Here is an 18,047-nt window from a genome sequence, read left to right on the forward strand (position 1 = left end):
GAGCCTTGGCTCGCACCGAACAGCAAGCTATAAATAGCCCCACAATTGACTAGTGTAAAACCATCCAAACAGAAAAAAAATCAAAATTGCATTGCATGGAGAGTTGATTCGCACTCGTACCACATTATCTTTTCACAGGCAAAAATTGCTCATATGAATCTCACGTGAGATTCACCTCAATCGAGCTTATAAATGAAACTCACGTGAAAATGTTCATGTGAATTTCATGTGAATTGAGATTCACATGAATCTGATGTGAAAATTTTCACATGAATTTTACGTGAAATTTACACCAAAAAATTGATACTGTTCATGATTTTAAATAAATTTGAAAGTTTAGATGTTATTTAAATTACTCTATTTTAAAACTCCATGTGAATTTCATATGAAAATAGTTAACGTGATTCACATGAAACTCACCAAAATTAATTTTACGTGAGTTTCGCGTATAAGATCGCTTGAGGTAAAATTCATGTGAATTTCACTTGAGATTCACATGAATTTAAATTCACGTGAAATTAATGTCAGTGAAATTTGCCTGTGTATCTTTTTGGAGTATAGAATATCAAATTTTGTTATTGTCGACATTTGGTTCATTTTGTCTATGAAAACCATGTACATCTAACATGATCCCTTATATTCCTTAATGACATATTATAAGTCCTTAGTGCAGATATGAGTCCATCAGTGTTTTAATAGACGTATGGATTTTTCAGATAGGTCAATTTTGTCAATTGTGATTTTAGCAGGGCTGCAACTCATGCCTTGGTAAGTAGTTATTTTATGTTTTATTTTCATCTCTGTTTATGTTTATGTAAGTTTTCCATATATAGACGTATCGAAATTTTAGCATACTGGGTGTTTGTCAGCAAGTGTAATTAATAAAAATATATATGTTTAAATAACTAATAGATATCGAAATTTCTTACGTGATATAATTTTTGCGGCAGAGCACGTACTGTTGTATGTAAATGCTACTGTAGTCCTGTCTGTACAAGCATCTACTGTTGTTCCTGGACATCCAGTTGTTGTAGTACCAGACGAGCTTGTGATATTCACGTTGTCAAATACAGCCAATATATCTTGTGGACATGTTGTATTAAGTAGACCCTCTTCATAAGACCCTAATACATTGTAAGGTAAAATCAAACCAGTCAAATGATTACTACAGTTTACTCATTTGTTTTTATGACTACGTCTACGATGAACAGGTTGACTTCAGTAATGAAAAGAAATGGTTTTCTCGCATATATTAAACCCAGCCTCTACAAATATTTCTTCTATATGCAAAATTAAAAATTATCATTTGGAATGTCTAACCAAAGAACACGTAGTTGACTAAGAATTTGGATATCCCACATATACCCTCTTTCGTTCACAGATCTAGAAAATGACATTCAGACAATTTCTAGTATCAGTCCTTATCTGATTTGACATGGACACAAATCAGGGTAATGACGATTACACATCGTTGAAGTGGATACTTCAACTACAGAATATACTTTTCTAGAAAGATATATAGATGATTAATCACGACATACGACGATTAAGTTGGTATGGCTGTCTTTCGTAATTTTGGATTGTAAATATTACTCAAATTTATTTCACTTGACTGGGCGGAGATTGACCGGTTCGCTCATAATAAACCAGTCCATCTATAGATAGGTGTTTTAGAATAAACTCATCAAAGAAGAGTCCAGTCATTCTTTTGTAAATTCCTTTGATGACACTGATAGGTGATTATAGATCAGTTATAGTTATTACGGCAATCATCCTTATCACACACATCTACAAATAGACCGTATTTAATGCAACCTAGAACGTAAGTTTCGCCCGATCAGTTGAAATAACTTTGGTAATAACAGAGAACCTAAGATCCAGATTTTCAATCAAGATAGCAACTTTTGATGAGGAAAGCAGATAATTTATGTGAATTTCATTTAAAAGAACCAATTTATAAGATTTCAACATATATAAATATTAATAGTTTTTCAAGAGAAGATTACTTTTGCTTGATTTTTGATTTTTATAAATTGGCATTTAAGGGGAGGTAACTCTGATTAAATGCATTTCTGAGGGAATCTACATGAAATTTTCTATTTCAAATTTTAGTCGGAAAAACGTACAGTGGCCATATCTTTTCTAATGATTTTATCAAAGCAGATATCTTCTCGTATTTTATTTTACAATTCTATCATTAGTTCTGCTTTTAATCAAATAATGATGTTTTATTTCTGTAAAATCCATACAAAATTTGTCATTTTGTCAGACTGTAGCTTGAGAAAATGCTTGGAGAGTCAGACCCATCATTTTTATTACATTTTTGAACATGTCACAATATATACCGCATTTTGGCAAAATATGAACAAAGTCTATCATTTTTAATTTATATTCCCATACCATCTTAAACATATGCTTTGGAAGTTTTGACCATCATTCTGTTTACATTCAAATATAGCCTTCAGAAATAAGGTGATAATGTTTAATCAACATGGTCAACAATCACAGGTACATGTAGATCCTTAAAAATACTACAGATCTACTGTGACATCTCCAATCAACATTCTTCACCATTTTGTAGTAATATCTAAGAAAGGCAACAGTAGTATACCGCTGTTCAAAATTCATAAATTGATAGAGAAAAAAACAAATTCGGGTTACAAACTAAAACTGAGGGAAACGTATCAAATATAAGAGAACTACGACACAACAGAGACACAGCACCGAAACGTAACACACAGAGAAACGAACTATAATATAACAATGGTCATTTTCCTGAATTGGTACAGGGCATTTTATGAAAAATGGTGGGTTGAACCTGGTTTTGTGGCATGCCAAACCTCCCGCTTTAATGGCAGTGTTAATTATAACATTAAAATAACAACATTACACGACAGGGTTACAATAAATAAACAGATGAATGGGAGAAAATATAGGACAGAGAAACAAACGAATAATAGCCATCCAAAGGTAACAGGTTAAAAAATATTTTTATACACCAGACGCGCGCTACGTCCATACAAAACTATGCTCAGATGTAAAAAGTTTGAAAGCCATAACAACTTATTCCAACGGCTTCACTACTTTCCCGAAGCTCACCCGATGTTTTTGATAGCGTAAGTGTTGCACAGTCTTTAGTTTTCTATGCGTGTTTTGTGAACTGTTGCTTATATTTTAGTCGTTTTCTGTTTATGCCATGGCATTGTCAGTTTGTTTTGAAATATTAGTTTTTATATCGTTTTGCTATATTTCGTCTCTTTCTTGAAAGGTCTAATACATCGTCTCATCAAGCAGAGATGTTTTCTATAAAAATGGGAATCCTATATAGCTATGTTTTATGTCATAATATATTTTTTTAAGAATTGCAATAATGGGACTAATTAAAAGTTTTGTTCATAAAATGCTTGACTTTTTGATTAACAGCATGTTTGTTGAATTTTGAGCATAGGAATGGATACTTAAGGTGCAACCATATTTGCGGACTCGTTAAATTAGAATTTTACAAAACCTGCTTACATATAAAAAACAAACAACATCCTGGATAGTCTTTTAATTTCAATTCAAAATGATATTGATGATGTCCGGTAGCTCAAAATCCCACATATCACTGCCTCTCATATCCTCACACGTAGTCTTTTACATAATTTGGGAAAAAATTTAATATTGACACAACTAAACGACTTAAAACTTGAATCTATGACACACATGTTGATTTCAGCTTTTTATTTTGTTTTTTATCTATTATGTTTAAGCATTTACATATCATAACCTCTGCTCGATCATATAGCGTTTATACATTTTAACTGATACGTTTCGCTCGTGATTGTTCATTTATAAGGATTTTATTAGCATTACATTTGGAATCATGGAATTCCGTATAAATAATTATTACGTATACCATAACGTTTTTATGAAGTAAAATGTCTGATATTAAATGGGCAATATTTAACAGAATACTTTTACCTTTCTTTACAATCATGATGGAAGCCTTTTGGTCGGTTAACTCAGCACACACTTCATCAAATCGAGGATATCCATATCCAGTCTTCATTCCAATCATATAATCCCGAAAAAACACGTCATAACCTATTGTAATATTGTATAATTTATCAAATATAAAAAGACAATAGATATAAAAATGTGGTATGAGTGCCAATGAGACAACTCTCCATTCGAGTCGCAATAATTAAGACCAAAGATATTATAAACAAGTGAAAGATCGCTCACATGAAAACAACACATAACTGAAAAATACAAGTGTGAACCTGTGTCAGGCAGATTGAACAGCGTTTATTTAAATTCAAAATTACAATTAATAAGCTGCTCAGTACAAATATATAGGAAAGAAGAAAAAAATAGGGAAAAAAAACATAAATATCATTGTATTTATAACCGTTGGTATTATTCATACCGGTTCACTCCTCTCGGACGATATTCATAGTAATCACACATACATGTATACATGTACGTAGTACGATATTGTTATATTGAACTATGGATTTTGCCTTTAATTTTCTCCGTAAATGCTTTTCATTTCAAAGATACATTGTGTACATATGCATCTTTTTTCATATTTATATATACTGTGGGTTTATATTCGTGGGTATCAATTTGATTATCCACATCCATGTCCATGTATTAAGCATTCGGTTTATCTCTATTTTTTTGCATATGAAATTTTATTATTGTACCATTCTGACTGTCTATCTTCTTGACCCAATTTGTCACAATAGGGGAATATTTATTTAAAATGATATCAAAAATGTTTCACCACATTTCATTACAAACAGATGGGTAATTTTGAATCCAATTTGTTGAAAAAGTGCACTTTCTAAATCTTTTAAATAATTTTGCTCACTACAAGTCTTTTAAAATGCTTCTATAAGTGATTGTAGAATGAATATGTTTTTATCATAAATTTTCTCTTGTCTTGTCATACATATTGTTTAGTGATAAATGATTTAGGAACCTGAGCCTCTTTAACCATGATAACCTTATAGCATGTTCAATAGAGCTATGATACTGGCCAATAATTAATTCTTCGCCATTTGAGTGGGTGACATATATATATGATCAATCAAAGTTTTTGATTTATTTGTTACTCTAGTTGGTAACTTTGTTAACTGTTGAAAGTTATATTTTTCTAGAGTATTTAACCCTCTTTGTGGTATTTTATTTGGTTGTAAACAATTTAAATCTTGCATAAGGATTCATCAGAATTATATTTCATTGCCACCTTAATCTCATCCTCAAATTCATCTATCTAACCAATTAATAACTTGTGTGGCCTATAAACAAAGCACAATAAAAAAAAAACGTCTTATAGCTAGGTTTAACCTTAACCAGATAGTTTCAATGTTACTTATTTCAAAATCCTTTTTTCTAGAAAAGGAAGTGGTTTCTATTAAATATACAGGCCATCCACTAACTAAATACAGTCCATCCACTAAATGTTAGTGAATGCATTTAAATACATGAAATGATATGGTAAAAAATTAATTATTGGCCAGTATCATAGCTCTATTGAACATGCTATAAGGTTATTAGACATAACGACTGGGATGAATCGTTCAGTATAAACGATCCCTAATTTTGTCATGACTAGCATGTCATGAGTGGGATCAGGAAAAATTGGAAGTTTACGAGAAAAATTTTGAGTCAGCTTTGAAACTACATATTGTCTTTTTTCGGTCATAAAACGGATAAACGTATTTAAGGTAGCACAATACAAAGATTTGTCATCCCCAATCAGACACCTTTAAACTGATGTAATTCCACTCATCTTTCTTTAAATTTTATAAATGAGGTACCAAAAGAAAGAAGAAGGATTAATCTTTCAAATTTTGATAATTTCATTATGACATAATTAATACATAATTAATTGTTGTGTAATAAGTTGCCATATTGTGATGTCCATACTTGAATGAATTCAGCTTTTTTGTTATTCATAGCATCCCAAAATGTTTTATAGATTCTTGCACAACACAGTTTGACCTCCAAAACTGTGTCTCAGATTTTTCCTATTGCATTTCATTCTCTCATAAATCTTCAATGAAGTTTACAACATCAATTAATAAGAGACCACCAAATTCAATTGGGTATATAATTTGTTCTATTGATGTTTTTGGAAATCTGAGACACAGTTTTGGAGGCCAAGCTGTGTTGTACAAGAATCTATAAAATATTTTGGGATGATATGAAGAACAAAGACGCTAAATTCATTCAAGTGTGGACATCACAATATAGCAACTAATTACATAATAATTAATTATGTAATAATTGTGTAATAATGAAATTATCACAATTTGAAAGATTAATCTTTCTTCTTTCTTTTGGTACCTCATTAATAAAATATAAGGGAGGATGAAATGAATTACATCAGTTTAAAGTTGTCTGATTGGGAGTGAAAAAATCCTTGTATTGTGCTACCTTAAATAAATAAATAAATCACGGATCTGATTCTTTTAAGATATATGATAAACAGAATAAAACATGGCAAAACATTCGGCCCTCGGGACTGATATTGTTCCTCGTGGTGATAAAGCATGTGATACGGATTTTGCCATGCATCATTACATAGATTATTATTATATTTCACTAATTTTAAATGGGAAGAAACTTCTCATTTTTCTTTAAATGATGCATAGTTTCTGAAGGGTTTTAAATGGGTAGAAAATCCTCATTTTTCTTTAAATGTTGCATAGTTTCTGAAGGGTTTTGTACCAATACGCAAACGATGCTGCGTCTATTCAATAGCTATACTTATAGTTTAGCTGTTATGAGTTGTTTAATATGACTGGCATCAACAATTTGCATACTAGTAATTATTGTGAACAACCTTGATTATTTGTTGTTGCTTTCCGTCAAATTTCAATTAGTTTATTTTTAAGTTAATACGTACTGTGGATTCATTAATTTTCTTTGGGTACTAATTTTTGTGGATTTCGTTGGTACAGGGGAACCACGACTTGAAATGTTCAATAATTTTACATTTATTAAAGGTATGTATGCAGACTTTTCCAAAACATTGAAATTTGATATTAACGAAAATGCCATATTTCTAAATCCACGACAAATTGGTACCTACGCAAATAAATGAATCCACAGTATATGTTTTGACTGTATTATCCTCACCTGTCTTATAGTAGTAGTAATATGTAGCATTGCTAACTTGATGGATCTCTAAACACATAAAAAGCGTTGCAAGTTGGTTGAAGATATTTACAAATTCTGTTCCTCTGTAAATACAATGTCTGAATTATCAAAAATGTTATTTTAATGTTGGTTCAGTATAAACACACTGAACCTTCTTATTCTTTTTTTTACCCCGTCAGATTTACCTATCAGAATATGTATACAAAAACGTGTATACTACATATGACGAAATATTATTTTGTTCATTAAGATATCTTGAAAGTATCTCCAAAGTCATGACTGATATAATCAAAATAATAAAGTAATAGCGGTTTTATATATGTTGTAAACTATGTTAAGCTAACTTTAGAGGTCGGTTTGGCGTTTACCCATTCGGCTTTTAACTATAGTGTATTTCTATAACAAAATGAAAACAACACGTTATTAATTGTATGCGTCCAAAGCGTTTTTCTGGATTCACCTTCATCAGGAACGCTCAATGGCAAATATTAAGGAGTCAAGGATGTATAAGAACCGAAAAATTATCAAATACATTGTATGTTAGTTCTCGTTATATGATTATATCAGTTATAAGTCAATGTTTCTTTTTATACAGTATACAATACTAAAATGATATATTACTCGAGTAGGTATATGTCGCCCTGCTTTTCTAGGCATCCAAAGTTTATTCTACTTGACAATGTACCCGGAACTGATAATGGATAGTCTACTATTATGGTAGAATTCATATGTAGTTTATCTCTGCCTGCTATTTCATATTCGTCATCGTAGTAAAATGGTAACTCACACGTGGCATCTGGAATACACAAAATTATTTATAAAAATAAAAAAAGACGTAAAACTTCGGAGAAACCACGTAATGGTATGTCAGAAATAATATTAATATTTCCTTTTAAAATTTTAAAATTTTATTTGTGCAAACATGCTATTATTTTTTTTAGAGATATCTCTTTTGTTTCCACATTTCATTTGTACCTTTTTTTGTTATCGATCCATAATTTGTTTTGTATAAGTGAAAAATTGAATATGTTATTCCACTGCATGTTGATTTTGATAGCGAAATCAACATTTGATTGGTTAAAACTATCCCACGTGACGTCGAACAAAACTTCATATTCCACTCTGAGTATCATATTCCCCTCTGAACGTCAGGATTGCCTTGTGCGACGTTACCCGCGGTTAATGTTTTTAAAAAACGTTTTGATCGCTTTCTTAAATATAGTATAGTGATTTTTTCCCCAGATTTATAAAACAAACTGAAAAAAATAAATGATTTACTTTTAATCGTTACTGGTTATTATTGTGTATGTTAAAATTGAGAATGGAAATGGGGAATGTGTCAAAGAGACAACAACCCGTTTTGATGGGGAATGTGTCAAAGAGACAACAACCCGTTTTGTTACATGTTTAGTTTTATTAAAAACAACGGAAAAGAAAACAATTATATAAATTAATATCTTATGTTCAGAAGTAAAAAAGGATAGGCAGTGGAATAAAACATCCGTTTCCCTTTGCTTAGGGAGATATGATGATTTGTTCACCCTCGTAAAGTAAAATTTCCCTCGAGCGATTCCCTCATGGAATATGATTTCTCTTGGGTGAACAAATCTTCATATCTCCCTCAGGCATTGAAAATAAATGTATATTGTTAATCGTTTTTTCAACATTTATTTTCTCTGAAATCCAACGAGTCTGTAAACAGTTGAGAGGTTACTTAAAACGAGAGATACAAAAAGGAAAGTAAACAAATAGTCAACGCAATGCATATGGCAAAATCGAAAATCAACGAAAAAACAATCAAGTCCAAAAAGCCTTACAAAACTTATCACTGGTTAACACGAACACAAAAATGAACTGCCCATCCCTCTCTTGTTTTTAAAGCATAAGGAGAGTTACAACTTGAAAATTAGTGAATTAATGCCTTGCACCTTTGCTAAAGAAATATTCAAACCTCATACAAAAGAAACGATCACTATTATTATTCAATTGTAATATCATTTCTCATATTTGGATTTTTTATGAGACTTAGTTTTATAGAATGTTATGTGATCTCATGATAAATATCAAATTCTATTAGTATCTGTTAAGCTTCGCTAAAGAATGGTGTTTTTTGTGTTTATTGTTTTTTATTTTCTTTCAACATTATCATTTAGAAATATGCTTGCAGTCATTATGGTGACTTTACCAACTCTTTTAGGGTTTCTTCTTGTTATTTATTCCTTCGTGTCGTACTTAATATCCTTTCAAATGACAAAATAATAGCTATTTAAATACAATAATCATTTACAACCATCTAAATGTTCAGCAAGTCTATCGCTCTTTCTTTTTAAAATTGTTTTTCTATAATAAAATAATGAATTCAAATTGTCCGTCTCGAAGGCCAATTTTAGATAATTAAATGCCTTATGATATTAATAGATGTAATATAATTTTTCAAAATATAGAAGAAATACTCGCGGAAGCGGTGTTGTAATAGGGTTCGAAGTGACAATCAAACTTAGGCTTGTACATGCTTAAAAGATGGAGAACAGTTATAATAACACGGACTTTTCTTTTATATGTTGTTTCGTAATTCTCATTTATAAATACAAAGAGTTTCGGGGTGTATATCAATAAGACAACTATTAAACATAAAAAAATAATTTAGATGTCAACATTCAGTTTTTAACGAAGTCAGTTTTTCTGTGCAATTTGACGACCTTTAATGATACGAGTGTAAACAAACGTATTCAAATATTAATACCAAGCAATAAATGTTTTGAAACGTTTAAATTCTTACAAACAAAGCCTTTATCTTAAGTATAAAAGTTACAGATACTTATGAAGATGAACAAATATATAGATATACTTTACCTGTTTGTGAAATGCACAATATTATAATAGCGCAGACTACAAAATGCAAAAACATATAGTAGAGTGTCATACTTGAAAAACGTCTAGTATGAAGTATCCATAATCTAAATGCGGACATACATTTATAATAGAGAAATGAAATGACGTAACGTAAAAAGTATTAAATTTGATTTAACGAAATTGATACGGCTATTAAATTACGAAAGACATATAAATAAGGTGTATATATAACTAATTAAATTATGCACACAGTTTATATTCTTCTAAAGTGTTTTTAATAATGGAGGGTATTGTTGTGAAACATATTTAATAATATGCTTGACACAATAGATCCAACAATTTATCACTTTGTGTGTTGTTTTTTTGTTAAAACTTTATTAATATATTAATTACATCCGTTTCAGTATGAATTATACGTCGGTGCACCTAAAACAAATGTACAATATGAAAGCAATCTTTGTTCAAAAGTCAAATATATAAATACTTACTACAACTTGAACAAACTTGTTGTAGATTGAATTTACAGAAACATGGACTTAACCCGTACACTTCGAAGTATGTTCCGCCCTTAAACGATGAGGACAAAAATCTAATGTCCGATGTAGGGAGGAACAGTCTCTTAGATTAGTTTGCACTTCTAATGGAGGACCACAATTTGTGTAAAAGTAAACTCATCAAACTTAAAAATAATATACCTCTGGTAAAACAATACAATATAATGTTTCGGGGAGATTTTAATAATAGTCTTTTACTGCATTTTTATATTTAAAATTAATATGATCAACCGAATTCGATATATTGCTATAGTCTTTAAAAGAAACAACATATAGCCTGTTCAAGGAAAGTTAGGGTCGGTAACGACGGTATTGCATAACTGGACTTTTATACACGACTGTAACAGTGTAATGCCATTGCGAACAGATATACAATCAGGGAAATCAAATGTGAATAAAAACAACAAACTATTATCTGTATTGACGTGAAATTTACTGCTCTCGATTTTAAGTCCCAAAATTGATCATAACTAATCGTCGTCTATTCTTTATATGATGAAGACATAATCATTCAATCAGTTGAATTAAGGTCTGAATCTGGCATGTCAGTAACTGCTAGTAGTTCTTTGTTAAAGTTTATATTATTGTCGATTTGCTTAGTTACTTTTGTTACATATTCTTTTAAATTGAGTTTTACTTTGCGTATTGCTATGTGTTTCTTGATTCTACATTGGCTAGAGGTGAAGGGTGAGTGTTGAAATCTCACAAATCATGTTTAACATCGCCGCCTGTCCCAATTCGGGAGCCTCTGGCCTTTGTTAGTCTTGTATGTTTTTTAATTGAGTTCATTTATATTTTTTGGAGTTAAGTATGACGTCCATTGTCAATGAACTAGTGCACAATTTTATTTAGGGGCCAGCTGAGGAATTTTTTCGCTGCTTTGAAGACCCATTAGTGGCCTTCGGCTGCTGTCTGTTCTTTGGTCGGATTGCTGTCTGTTTGACATATTTCCCATTCAAATCTTTAGTTTAGTCCAATAACACATGACCTCGCATTCTTGTTCAATATTTAACGTTTTTATACAGATATTTTCATTTCTTTTTATATATTTTTTCCGATAAGGTTAGTCCTATAACATACATGTATGACCGCATTCTTATTCATTTCTAAACGTTTTGATACTGATATTTTCATTTTGTATTCCCCCCCCCCTCATTTCACCCAGTTGCTGAAAAATAATGGTTTTGATATTCATCCAAACAAACTTCAAACCTCAGGGAATAATTTAACATGATATGTACAATGTAGCTTTCAGAAACTTAATGTGAAAAATGAAAACATCGGGGACAATAACAAGGGCCTATTGTATCTTGTCCTTTGGTATTGCAATCTTGGTTCGGCAATACAATTGAACACAGTGACAAAATCCTGTAGTTAAGATGTGACGAACATTTTCAACTTTGCTATTATTTGTAAAATGATACAAGTGTTCGTTAAACAGGAAGATACAATACAATATAAAGATTTTTATTGTCAATTATGATGCCCAATAATTTGAGCAGTACAATTAAGTTACATCGTGTACATGTACAAGTGATTACATTGATTATTTAACAATTAAACAAAATTAAGGATGTACTTAGGTGAGGTTAGGTAAAATTTAAGAAATTAAGAAATTAAAATTGATACTATAAGCTGGTAGAGCATCAATTAAGGATAAAGATAAGCTAAACATATTGATAGGTGATGGACCTCCTTTTCGAGATATTTGAGATTTAAAATATGGCGGGAAAAGGCTGACTCTGACTTTTATCTTATATTTGCATTATTTGGGTCTGAAAACAAAAGAAAGAAAATCAAGAATCTTCTAAAATTTTGGTAAATGACCTTTCATGAGCTATTAAATCTTATATGAAAAAATAAATGGGTGTTATGGGGCAAAATATTTTGCATTGTATTGTATGGAAAAGCACCAAGGAGTCCGAACATTTGACCCAAATTCCAAAACCTCACCTAAGTACATTTTTTTACATCCTTAAGTCTTTCTGAGAAGAACAATTTCTACAGGAATAATATGTATACATAGTTTTACAATTTAATATTGATGGACAAACTCTTTCAAATTTCTCTCTTTGAATAAAGTACACAATAATAAACTTTACTTTTTCAATTATAACATTATCCTGAGATGACATTAAACATATTAATTTTGATTTATATTGGAGGCTTTTATAGTTTTTTTTTAACCCTATATAAGTAATTTATATATTCAGATCTTTTATTTTGTAAAACAGGAAACTGAAGTGTTGCATATTTTACATATTTTAATAATATTCATATTCTGGAAGTTGTTAAGTAATGAATCTGAATGAGTCTGAATACGCATCACACGGTATAGCTGACTTATATAAACCCTGAAACCAAATTTCAGAAATCCTTGTATTGCAGTTCCTGAGCAAAATGAGACGAAAATTGTAAACTTGACTATTATGTGTAAAGATACAAGTGTTCGGTAAACAGGAAGTTGTTGAATGATGACTCTAAACACGCATCACACGATATAGCTGACTTATAGAAAACCCTTAAACCAAATTTCAGAAATCCTTATGGTGTAGTTACTGGGAAAGATCCGACGACAAATATTTCTGGGACGGATGGACGGACTGACGGATGAACGGACGGGAAGATGGGCAGATGGATGGACTGACGGTAGGATGGAAAGACAGACAGAAAACAGCATACCCCACTTTTTTAAAGCGGGGGTATTAATATAGGTTACGAAATGTCAATCTATTATTGTCTTATAATTCTGGATAAATGTTACAGGCGGCAATCGACATTTTTACAGCCCTCTTCAAATTCAATTGAATCATATATTTTGAATACTAGTAACTACATAAAAGTATGTTTAAATCACAATAAAGACTGTCGTTGTATATTTTATTTTTTGACATAATCTTTTCTGAGTTGCATCTTCTACTTATGTTTATGAGATTATTACAAAAACAAAGTAATCAATAATAAGTTTGATTTTTTCCACTCACAAAAAAAAAAAAAAAAAAAAAAATCATCGACGAAATTACATTTTATTAACCTTTTTGGATACAAAACGAAACAATAAAATACAAGCAAAATATAAATTTATATTGTAACAAATAAAATGTTTTAATGATTTTCATGCCATGCAACGTTGTCAATTCTACACACATGAATATCCACCATGTTTGCAACCAACACTGATGAACTGTTTTTAATAACACTAATGAGGTATTGAAGCTCCATCTTCTTTGTTTGTTCTTTGTGACTTTAAATTATCTCATTAGTCATCGAAAACATCACTGTATAAAGGAGCTACTTTTGGTGCAGGATTTAAAGTTAGAATATGTTTCGGGGACCAATGCGCATCGAACATTGGCCAAGGACTATTTGCTGATTTTTTAGGTTTGAAGTTATATTTTCTTGCAGAATGAATAATTTTCGGATCAAAAATTGCCTTTGAAACGACATCTATATGTATTGTTGTTGAACTGCTAAATGGATTTAAATCAGCCTGACTTTTAGAAATTTTATCCTTCTGTAATCTGTAGTGTAGAGCTCCAATTCCCAGCACAATAATTATCACAGGTATTACTATAAGTCCAAGTAATCCTGTTAAATAAGGCGATTCATCTGTAATAAATTAGTATCCAAAGTACATGTATTTCATAACTCAAGTGTGTGAGATGGATGTTTTCTTTAAACAAATAAAAAAAACTGCATGTATTGTTCACAATTTCAGGTTAAGATATAAATAAATACTCGGATTATCGTAACATCATTGTTTTATTATGTGTAACTACATGTACTGGCCAAAGAAAAACAATAGAACTATGAGTAAAATACAAAAAAAGTGTACACCGCCCATTCGCAGGTAGCTATATATAGTGCTTACAGGGCACATGCACAAATGAGAGACAGACGGAATGAACTGACTGACATATGGACCAAAAAAAGCCCTTCCAACAACACTAGTTTATTCACTTAAGTGTGATTGTGAATAAGAAATATGGTTGTTTACATTTGATTTATAGTGAACCCCTTGCCAGAGTATTTCCTCCGTTTTGCTGTACGGGATGTATACATACGCACCCACGTCCTGTCAAAACGGGGACGTAAAATACACTGCTTTGTGAAAAAAGAGTGCAACATTTTGCAAGCCACAATGTAAGTCTTTGTTGAGTCTGTAGGTGGCATGTTGTCCTTATCAAAGATATCATTATTAAGTGGCAATTCAAATTGTCCAGTCGTGAGATCATTATCCAGGACAGCCTCTATTACACGACCTACATGTTCCTATTGATTTTTTTTGTTAATTCGTTCTCGTCCTGAACATACATGTAATGTTTGCCACTAGACGTTCAGCAATCAACAATCTATCATTCAATCGTCAAGTCTTGTACACTCGTGAGTTCAAGGCGTTTACAGTTATCAAATCCGAAGGGACAGACTAGTTATAACTATTCAATGGTGTGAAGATTACATATGTTTTTGATTCATTTCTATGAATCACTAACTTTGATTTCAAAATAATTCATATAGTCGTTACACACGAAATTACAACAGATGTGGATCGCTTGGACATACATAAGTTGTCTTACCATTGCCTCCAGTAGTTGTAACAGTAGGTATATCTTCACATACCTCTGAAAGGCAAACTTAGTACAATGTATACGAATAAAGTAGTTGTAATAAATACATAAATTAAATATCAACATAACGGCACAAATGAGTGAAATGTGTCAACAATCTAAGAAAAAACTTTCTTTATGTTAAAATCTTAATCGGTCCGAGCTAAGAAAAATTGTGAATAATTTACTTTAAAACTTTAAAAAATCTGTTATCACAACCAAAATTTCCTTTATCGCACTGCAGAGATCATGTTTAGATATAAAACAGACTGGCACATTCATACGCGGCTCGGTCGAACAATGTTTTTTACAGCACTTAATCCCACCTTTTAAATATTAAAAAAGAAGATGTGGTATGATTACCAATGAGACAACCCTCCACAAGAGACCAAAATAACACAGAAATTAACAATTAAAGGTCACCGTACGGCCTTCCACAATGAGAAAAGCCCATATCGCATAGTCAGCTAAATAGTCCTTTTGGTACAATTAAACATACCCGATGGATCTGTCAGTAGTAAACTAATACCACCAGGCTCGGCTATTGTTGAGGATGAAGTATTGCTACAAAACTTTGAAGTTTCCGTGGCGTAAGTAGTATTTCCTATTCTCTGTAACGACTGGAACATACAAAACATACAATAGCGAAAACTATATGAATATGAGATGTATCTGTATTTATTGAATTTTTCTTGAACTTATATATGAAAAACAACTCGAAGCAATCCTTAACATATTTTTTGTATTGTGCTTAGATGTATTTTTTCACATTGCACAAGACCGGCGCTTCTGTACTGTCTATTGTGTTGCAATTGTTTTTATTTATTTTTTTGTCGCAGTAGTTATCAAAGAAAACAATGGCACCGAACAAGCGTAAAACATTTAAGAAAAAAAATTAATGTATTATAAATTTCCCGTAAACATGGTAAAGACTCTCCTAAATAATACAATGATAATAAACAAGTACTGGAGAGTATTGTTTCAATTCAAGTTATATTAAAGACGAGAACATACAAATGTGACATAAACATAAAGTATGCTTGTTAAAGAGATAGTTCACGACATAACAGCTCATAATATACATGTAATCCTATTAAAAATTATTATAATTCTGACTTTCAGTCGACTAGTCATTGATTGTACTCCTATATGCATCGAACTTAGCGTAGAACCAACAAATACCATTTTCAATTCTTCGTTTTTACCCGACAAGCAATCGAACTCATTACCTCCCGTTGAATGAAATTCAAAATTGTTGGAATGCTGGCTGTGATAACTTTCTGTACCGTAACGGTGTTCTCGATAGTGAACACCTGCTATTAGTATTACTATTCAAGTTTGCTGTTCTATGTGTCTTTATAGTGTGTTTTATTTTGCATGCGTTCTTGACTGTAATACATGAACTCTGCTCTTTCCAACTTTTAAGATAAAAAGAACACTTACAAAATAACGTTTAAAGTTGCACAAACTGACTTTTTCTTTTCTTTATGAATAAAAATGAGGATGGAAACGGAGAAAAGTGTCAAAAATAACAAATATCCCGTACGGAGCGGGTTTCAGCTGCTGTAATTCAGTGGTTGTCGTTTGTTTATGTGTTACATATTTGTTTTTCGTTCATTTTTTTACATAAATAAGGCCGTTAGTTTTCTCGTTTGAATTGTTTTACATTGTCTTATCGGGGCCTTTTATAGCTGACTATGCGGTATGGGCTTTGCTCATTGTTGAAGGCCGTATGATGACCTATAGTTGTTAATGTCTGTGTCATTTTGGTCTTTTGTGGATAGTTGTCTCATTGGCAATCACATCTTCTTTTTTATATTATATTGGTGAAACTGTAAAAATTTGCATAAAAATACACTTTATCAAGTCTTCATCCAATTTTAAATCTTTGCATTTAGCCTGATAAACCAAATAAAGCCTCAATCTGAAGGTTTGCCAACATTTATTGCAATATTTGTATACTAACACACAATTTGAGACTGATTCTAAATACTTTATTTCTATGTAATAATTATTAAACAAATACACAATACCAAGTCAACTAGTCAGTTTTTAACGAGTATATGCAATATTTTGTTTATGTTTAAAAGCAGCATGTTATATAGCGTTACCGTTGGACATTGGTCCAGAATAAAAGCTGTATAAACTAACGCCAGACGGTCTTCGGGGTAGTTTCCCTTGCATGTAATCATCGAATGTATCATTATATAAAGGTTCCACTTTTGCAATCGGTTGTAATGTTTTGGACGGAATCCACTGTGGATCAAACAAGGGAAAGAAATTTAAGGGCTTTTTGGGTTTAAAATTATAAAGTTGAGCTGGTTTTATGACACTTGGAACAAATGTAGTTTTTTGAACTATGTCAGGTTGTCCAGTCCCGTCGTCAACAATAGGTGGATGTTTCTTCTTTCGTTTTGGCAATTTGATTTTCGTGCATATACATCCATATTTCCGACAGCAATATCTGGCCAACAATATAGCTAGTATAATCAGAAGAATGAATGGTAGAATTAGCAGCATGTACAGCCAAGCCAGATTAGGAGGAACTTCTGGTATTGCTACAATATATCAAATACCATGTAAACTATATTTCATTTAAACATGATATTTTTTTTCGAATTTTGATAAAATGTTTTTTTTTTAATTTATAAAATATTTATAAATACATGTACGTGTCGATATCGATCTTTGATCAATATTTGATGCAATTTTAAAGTAATGCTTTTATTTTTACGTAAAAGTTCTAAAACGTTTCCCCGAGAAGTCACGTGCTGTGTTAAGCTTCATTCTACCAATCAAATATGAGAATCTGAATTGGGTTTACAGAATACACAGAATTATGGGTAAATCGTGCAGAATAAGGGGACTGGAGAAACGA

The 18,047-nt window shown here is 31.3% G+C and overlaps 1 protein-coding gene and 1 long non-coding RNA gene across 2 annotated transcripts in view; both read right to left on the reverse strand.

Moving 5' to 3' along the window:
• Nucleotides 1-13,578: 13,578 nt before the first annotated feature.
• Nucleotides 13,579-15,789, reverse strand: LOC143084959 (uncharacterized). Its single transcript, XR_012981218.1, has 3 exons — nucleotides 15,669-15,789; nucleotides 15,140-15,184; nucleotides 13,579-14,171 (listed from the first exon to the last, which is right to left on the reverse strand). It is a non-coding gene; the product is annotated as an uncharacterized LOC143084959 (long non-coding RNA).
• A 1,303-nt stretch (nucleotides 15,790-17,092) lies between these two features.
• LOC143042952 (uncharacterized) overlaps nucleotides 17,093-18,047 on the reverse strand; it is a 32,486-nt gene continuing 31,531 nt past the window's right edge. Inside the window, exon 17 of the mRNA XM_076215457.1 lies at nucleotides 17,093-17,727. Coding sequence (XP_076071572.1) covers nucleotides 17,267-17,727 — 461 coding nt within the window. The 3' untranslated portion in view covers nucleotides 17,093-17,266. The remainder of the gene's footprint in view (nucleotides 17,728-18,047) is intronic.

The sequence above is a fragment of the Mytilus galloprovincialis genome, chromosome 8 (assembly GCF_965363235.1).
Source record: "Mytilus galloprovincialis chromosome 8, xbMytGall1.hap1.1, whole genome shotgun sequence".
Lineage (NCBI taxonomy): Eukaryota > Metazoa > Mollusca > Bivalvia > Mytilida > Mytilidae > Mytilus > Mytilus galloprovincialis.